This window comes from Colobus angolensis, unplaced genomic scaffold (genome assembly GCF_000951035.1).
Source record: "Colobus angolensis palliatus isolate OR3802 unplaced genomic scaffold, Cang.pa_1.0 Scaffold73, whole genome shotgun sequence".
Classification (NCBI taxonomy): Eukaryota; Metazoa; Chordata; class Mammalia; order Primates; family Cercopithecidae; genus Colobus; species Colobus angolensis.
This window is the reverse complement of record NW_012121043.1, coordinates 12,140,354-12,147,958: the sequence shown is the minus strand read 5'-3', so window position 1 is coordinate 12,147,958 and position 7,605 is coordinate 12,140,354. Positions and strand designations below refer to the sequence as shown.

Genomic DNA, 7,605 nt, shown 5'->3' with positions numbered 1-7,605 from the left:
CTAAACACCCTCAGGAGATGTTACATAAGGGAGAGAAGAACATGGAGCGATTTGCACTTTTCCCGCTAGATAATATTAATAAGGTAAAGCAAACCCAGGTCTTTATGAATGAACGGCTGTCATGTTTAACGCACTTGGAGCTCTGTAAAACTAGAGCCACTATCATATATGCTTATATAGATATGTATGTATTTTTAATAAAGTCTCTCACTTGCTTCAGAATTTGAGGATGATCTTTTTCCTGGTCAGTCATTTCAAGAGAACAATAAATAAAATAGGAAAGGATGAAATGTGTTTTGCATATTTCTGTGGAAGAACGGAAAACATACTTTGAGAGGTTCAGAAAATTCACTGTACAGAATGAACAGCTTATATACACTCTCTGTGCAATTTTTCTTGGCTGGGATATTTAAATGTAATAGCTCCTCCAAAACAAGAAGCCACATTCATTCTTGTCCAAATCCCTGTCTCTTCTATTGCAAAAAGAAGAAGTTTTTCCTTTTGTTGTTTATAACTCTTATATGGTGGTAGATCCAAGCGATTAAAACACATATGGCTTCTTGGCAACCAAGTGTCTTTGCCAACTTTTTCAGTGCAAAACTTTTGAGGCCCATGACTTCCCATGAGCTCAGCAAATCCTCCTAGAGATAAACGGCAGGTTCCTGTGATGAACTGCAATAGTAGCATTCTTACTTCATTGTCTGTCTCTTTCACGAACTGCCAAAACCAAATGATTTGCTTGCTGTTTCTTGTGTAATGTCGATAAACATTATTTCTCTGCCAATCTGTCAAGTCAGCCTCCTGCATGCCACACAACATAATCTCTAATTCTTTTTCATCGAAGTACTGCAGCCACTGATGAGGAAGAACTTCATTAAAACCATCAAGGAAAGTTTGGTCTGTTCTTGTACTCCTCGAGAAAAATGCCATTCTGTCATTAAACCAATATATTCATCTTTGTTCTCCTCAGTCACCAGAATATTGGAAACTCCCCACTTCAGGTCATGTGAAGTAACTTTTCCCCAAATCTCCATGTCAACAGAAAAGTACATTTCTTTTTTTTTTCTTTTTGAGACGGAGTCTTGCTCTGTCTCCCAGGCTGGACTGCAGTGGCCGGATCTCAGCTCACTGCAAGCTCCGCCTCCCGGGTTTACGCCATTCTCCTGCCTCAGCCTCCCGAGTAGCTGGGACTACAGGCGCCTGCCACCTTGCCTGGCTAGTTTTTTTGTATTTTGTAGTAGAGACAGGGTTTCACCGTGTTAGCCAGGATGGTCTCGATCTCCTGACCTCGTGATCCACCCGTCTCGGCCTCCCAAAGTGCTGGGATTACAGGCTTGAGCCACCGCGCCCGGCCAGAAAAGTACATTTCTAAGCCACATTCTTCAGTGTTGCTATCTCTTATCCAGATAAGGGAGCTATGAAATTCAGTATCAATAGATTCCAAATCCTTAATAGTAAGTTTTTTACTTAACATACGCTTGTAGAATGGTAAAGAGAAACCAGTATCCATAAACTTTCCATGAAATAGTGCCATGGCGATAAAACTACCAATGAAACAGAAGTATGAAAGATGGTCTGGATTAATGGCAGATGCTGGATTTGTCTGCAGACAATAGTTGTTCTTCCCCACATACTCAAATAAGCAATACATTGCGTTCAAAACTTCATGCGAAAGCAAGAAAAACTGTTCTCTCACTAGGCCACCATAATCAAGTCCTTCTTCTCCTCTAAATATTACATATAAGCGCCTCCTCAAGTCATAGGGTTTTAATGCCGTAATCTGCTGGAAGGAATCTTCAAACAACGTCTGCTGAGACAGATTGACCTTTACATGACTGGGTAGTGCATTAGACTGGCATAAATAACAGAAGTGAGCAAGTTTCCATCTAAAGCTGCGTTCATAAGCAATTTGTGGACCACCTTTAGTTACAGATGACTTCCCAATGCGAGGATCTTTGAATGTTGTTGTTCTTGCATTATGATCAACAAAGTACCTCACACCTTCATGAGTATATCTAATTTCCCAGCCTTCTGGCAGAGGTTCTTCATTCTGTAAGCCTTGAGTTCTTGGATCTTCATACTGGGTTGTTTTTGTGTTATGATTCACAAAGTAAACCCTGTCTGTTGAATCCGCTGTTTTTTCCCAGCCTGGTGGCAAAGGTCCATAAGGGTCATTTTCTGCAGCTAACATTGAAGCTGAATAGAGGTATCGTTGGTTAAACTGTTACATAGCTCCCTGCAATTGGTTCTGCTGAGATTGTCACTGTTCAAAATTTCGGACTGATTCCATAGTAGCCCGCTGCCACGTTGTTGTTCTGGTGCTATGATCCACATAATAAACTCTTCCACGATCATCAACTCTTCTTTCCCAGCCTGAAGGTAAAGGTTGTGGTCTCTCCATGTGATAGTTTGAGTATTATGATCCACATAATAGGTTCTACCACGAGGATCTTTTCTTTGTTTCCACCCTGAGGGCAACGTTTCTGTGTTGGCATTCCCAGATTCCTGCCATACAGGATCTATACACCCATCTGGCTGCCTTGATTTGGCTGCTTCAAAAGCAGAACTACTTCCAGAATTAGAGGTGTCAGGGTCTAATATACTTCTAGATTCAGATCCCAATTCTGCACTGGTAGAAGGAATACATTCATTGTTTTCTGAGGAAGTCAGTATTTCTTGAACTGGAGGATCTTCAACGGTAGTACTAGTGCAATTTGGAGACAAGGCATTTTCTTCAGACACTACTGGAAAACCCATGACAGAAGCATTATCAGTTGGTGCAAATGAGGATGATTCTGTATTAACAGTGTCATTGGCAGGCTCAGATGTGAGTGGTTTTGGAGCTGGTGTATTTTTGGGTCTGGCAGCAACCTGAGATGGAAATGAAGGTATGTTGTCTCCATTAACTACATACGACCAACATGAGTTTTGCACTAGAGTGCTTGTAGGTACATGATTATCTATTCCATTCGTGCCTTCAACAGCCAACCTGGCAGTTGTCCTTGCTGAAGGCTCTCCATTTTCACGTAAGGCATCACCATTTTGCTGTATTTCTATGGTTGGAGATGAGCTACAGTTTGTTATATTTTCTTGCTCAATCACCAGTCCATCAAGCACAACTGTCAATTCACCAGTTTGTGCTGTGCCGTTCTTGTTTTCCAAGGAAAGTTTTAATTATTCCTTGACTCTTTCCAATTTTCCGTTGTGTTTCAAATCTATCGTTGCATTTCCTAATAAAGAATCTTCTTTTAAAGCATGATGACTCCAAACTCGAAATTCCAACGTAGTCTGTGGCGTAACATTTACAGTTAGCTGTTCATCCCATTTTGGATTAGAAGAACTACTGGATTTTGCTGTTTTCCTAATTTCTCCATCTACAACTACTTCTGTATATACTGCTGTTTCTAACCAGTTCTTTCTTCTTTCAAGTTTGGCGCTAGAAACAGTTACCTGTAACTGCAACCTTCCAGTGTGATTATTACTAGTATCAGACCTTGGTGAAGCAGTGGCCATATCCCAAAATTCAGCTAAAACTATGTATCAGGAACTGCTAGACACTGGGGATACAAAGATGAGTAAGACATGATTCCCTGTTTCAAGGAGCTGACAACGCCGGCGCAAAGCTCTCGGCTCCCGGCAGCCGGGCGCCCACGGCAAAGGCAACTCCTCCTGCAGAGGGCGCCGTCGCCCTTCCGCGCCCAAGATCACCGCCTCGTGGCTGGCGGGGCGGCTGCAGCCTCTCAGGGCCCGCACGCAGAGCTCGCCGACACCTGACTCTCCCCCGACCCCCACCCCGGCCCTGATTTGCATTTTTCTGATGATTAGCGATGCTGTGTTTGTGGTCCACTTGTATGTCACACTATTCCATCTGTACTTAAATGAGCTCCTGACGCAAGGAATAGGCACAATTCCTCTTTTACCTGCAGAATATCAAAGGCTTTGGGATTCATGATGTTTTCCTATAAATTGTTACAGAAACGAGTTCTGCTCTGGGCAACATGGAAGACTAGTTTGTATATTTTTATACGAGTGAAAATTTATATCAAATCATTATGCATTTAAATTCCATTGGAAGCCAGGCGTGATGGTTCACACCTATAATCCCAGCACTTTAGGTGGCTGAGGTGGGAGGATTATTTGAGCCCAGTAGATCAAGACCAGCCTCAGCAACATAGCGAAAGCCCATCTCCACAAAAATTAGCCAGGTGTAGGGGTGCAAGTTTATAGTCCCAGCTACTCAGAAAGCAGAGGTGGGAGGATTACTTGAGCCCCGGAGTTTGAGGCTGCGCTGAACCGTAATTGCACCACTGCACTTCCAGCTTGAGTGACAGAGTAAGACCCTGTCTCAAAAATAAATAAATAGGCTGGTGCAGTGGCTTGCACCTGTAATCCCAGCACTTTGGGAGGCCAAGGCAGGCGGTTCACCTGAGGTCAGGAGTTTGAGACAAGCCTAGTCAACATGGCGAAATCCTGTCTCTACTAAAAATACAAAAATTAGCCAGATGAGGTGGCAGGCGCCTGTAATCCCGGCTACCAGGGAGGCTGAGGCAGGAGAATTGCTTGGACCCAGGAGGCAGAGGTTGCAGTGAGCCGAGATCTCGCCATTGCACTCCAGCCTGGGCGACAGAGCGAGACTCCATCTGAAAAATAAATAAATAAATCTCATTGACTATATTTAAAACAATGATTTGACAGTTTTATCTTAAAATGTAAATTTTTACAGTCTACTGATAATTAAGTCCTTTACAACTATAAAGTTATAATAAAAAATTTAGACGTTAACTTTGAAATGTGTGATGGAGGCACATATCGTTACAAAATAGTTTTAGTAAATTTGTGAGCAAAAGTTTGAATACCATTAACCTACATTACATTTAACAAAGTCCTAACCGTCAGAATTTGAGATGAAATGGATGAGAGAAAGCAATGTGAGAGAGTGTGAGAGAGAACCAGTATTGACCAAAATTTATTCAAATCATGTGGGAGAATTAAGACAATGGAAATTTAAGATTATAAAATTATTTTGAAATTTGAAGTATATTACTAGGAATGAAAAGAGAATGGGTTTTGATTTCATTTTCTCTGATCTAAGACGTGACCACTGAACCATTGGCATTGATCATCATATCCATTGCATAGCAGTTGATAAGTAAGTGGTGTGTGAGTCTAACTCACACTGATAAACACTTGCCTTATAACTTCTAAACAAAGTAGTGGGCCCTAAGAAATGCATTTTCCATTCTGCTCAGTGTTTTTCATAAAATATTGTAATTAAAGCTTGACTATCAACATAGAGAAGGGGATCTATTGTGGTCACGTAAGAGCAGACGCAGGAAATATTTACTCACGGAGTCAGAAGTTAAGACTGACCCATCTAGAAATGAGACAAGGGCTGGGTGGAGTTAATCAGGCCATTTTATTTGTAGCTGTTGTCATGGTGGAAGTGTACATTTGTGGCGCTATGTGCTACTAACAGTGAGCTATGCTTACAAATAAAAAAAATTAATAACTTCAAATACGCAGTATATTTTCTATAAATTCTACCAGTGGTGTTCCAAGAAATAACAAGTGTAGCAAGAAAGTAAGTCCTTAGATTGGCATTTTCCATGTGATTCTGTGTAGTGCTATTAATCTTGCTATAAGATTTGAATGTCATGTTGCTTAAATATAAATCATTAATGTTCATTGGTGTTTATCAGAGTTTGAATATTTGCTATAGGATTTATTTATTAGTAAGTGCTTTAAAATGTATTACTTTTTATTTATGAAACCATTTTTAGCTATTCGTAATAGGAAGAACAGAGTATGAATAATGTTGGAAGCATTTTACAAATCATTTGTTGTTTTGAGAAGTTTCAAGAAATCTTGAGTTCCAATGTCTTCTTCTTCTTCTTCTTCTTCTTCTTTTTTTTTTTTTAAGATAGACAGGATCTCACTCTGTCACTCAGGCTGGAGTGCAGTGGCATCATCTCTGCTCACTGCAACCTCCGCCTCCCAGGTTTAAGCGATTCTCCTGCCTCAGCCTCCCAAGTAGCTGCGATTACAGGAATCCATCACTACACCCGGCTACTTTTTATAATTTTAGTAGAGACAGGGTTTTACCACGTTGGCCAGGCTGGTCTTGAACTCCTGACCTCAGGTGATCCTCCTGCCTTGGCCTCCAGAAGTGTTGGGATTATAGGCGTGAGCCACCACACCTGGCCCAATATCTTATTCTTGCATCCAGAAGATTAACATTTTCCAGACATTTGGAAACATTATTCTCAGTGTCTGCTAAACATACAATCTTCTGAATGCTAGTTTATTATTTTTTTATAGGAAAAAGGGAGAACCATGTGACAATATTGTGTAAATTCTGTAATTGGGCTTAGTATTTATTGTAAATGAACACAATGGAATTCCACTTTATAAGTCACTTGCAAAGTCTACTGGATTCTGATTACCTCTTGGTGAACTGATAGAACTGAATGGCTGTGTGGTGTACAGTATGTGAAAATGGTGAGACGCTGCCTCCTGTAAGGTACTGCATGAAGCAGTCCATTTCCTCCACATGTGAACCGAAGTTGTCTTGATTTTTCTACCAGAGGAAAACAAACTATTAAAAAAAAAAGAGAGAGACTGAACACAAACTAAAACCATAGGACTGAAAAAGTCTTTAAGAAAGAAATAAAATGATCTTATACTCAAGGATCATTGACTTTTACTAAATCACAAGATCCTACTGACGAGGCCTAGAATATGTATTTTGAATCTGTCTTTTCCTACCACTCCACTGCCAGCACTATTTTTCCACTGAACCACTGTAGTTGAACCCTAGTCTCTCTCTCTTTTTTTGGAGGTGGGGTCTTCTTCTGTTTTGCAGGTTGGAGTACAGTGGCACAATCATGGCTCACTGTAACCTCTAAACTCCTGGACTCAAGTGCTCCTCCCTCCTAGGCCTACCAAAATGCTGGGATTACAAGTATGAGCCACTGAGCCCAGCCCATAGTGTCTATTCTTGACCTCCAACTCCAATCCATCAGCTACAATGCTACAACACACTGTGTCATCTAATAAGTGGAAAATCTGATCAAATAGTGTCTATGTTTAAAATTCCTTGCATTGCTGATCATGTCTATGTTTAAAACTCCTTGTGTTGCTGTCTCTGTTTTTTTTTTTTTTTTTTTTTGAGACAGGATCTTTCTCTGTCACCCAGGCTGGAGTGCAGTGGCACGACCTTGGCTCACTGCAACCTCTGCCTCCTGGGCTTAGGTGATCCTCCCAAGTAGCTGGGACTACAGGTGCACGCCACCACACTCAGCTAATTTTTCTACTTTTAGTGGAGACTGGGTTTTGCTATGTCACCTAGGCTGGTCTCGAACTCTAGGCTCAAGTGATCCCATGACCCTCCCAAAGTACTGGGATCACAGGTGTGAGCCACGGTGCCCAGCCTTCTCATTTCTTAAGGAATGAAACTCAAGCATGTTAGGATGGCATGACAGGCACTTCCTGATCTGACTCAACACCATTGGCTAAGCCTGAAATGCTTGATCCCTCGATCCCATCCACCTGACCTCTGGGTTATTCATTTAATGCTACTCAGGAGCTTTTTTATGCTGTGCATCC

At 41.3% G+C, this 7,605-nt stretch overlaps 1 protein-coding gene across 1 annotated transcript; it reads right to left on the bottom strand.

Annotated features, from left to right (window-relative positions):
- Positions 1-3,773, bottom strand: LOC105501632 (NEDD4-like E3 ubiquitin-protein ligase WWP1). Its single transcript, XM_011927648.1, is given in 5 exon segments — positions 1-465; positions 467-893; positions 896-1,065; positions 1,365-2,397; positions 2,400-3,773. Coding segments are annotated over 5 exon segments (2,763 nt in total). The 5' UTR covers positions 3,514-3,773; the 3' UTR covers positions 1-446.
- Positions 3,774-7,605: the final 3,832 nt, after the last annotated feature.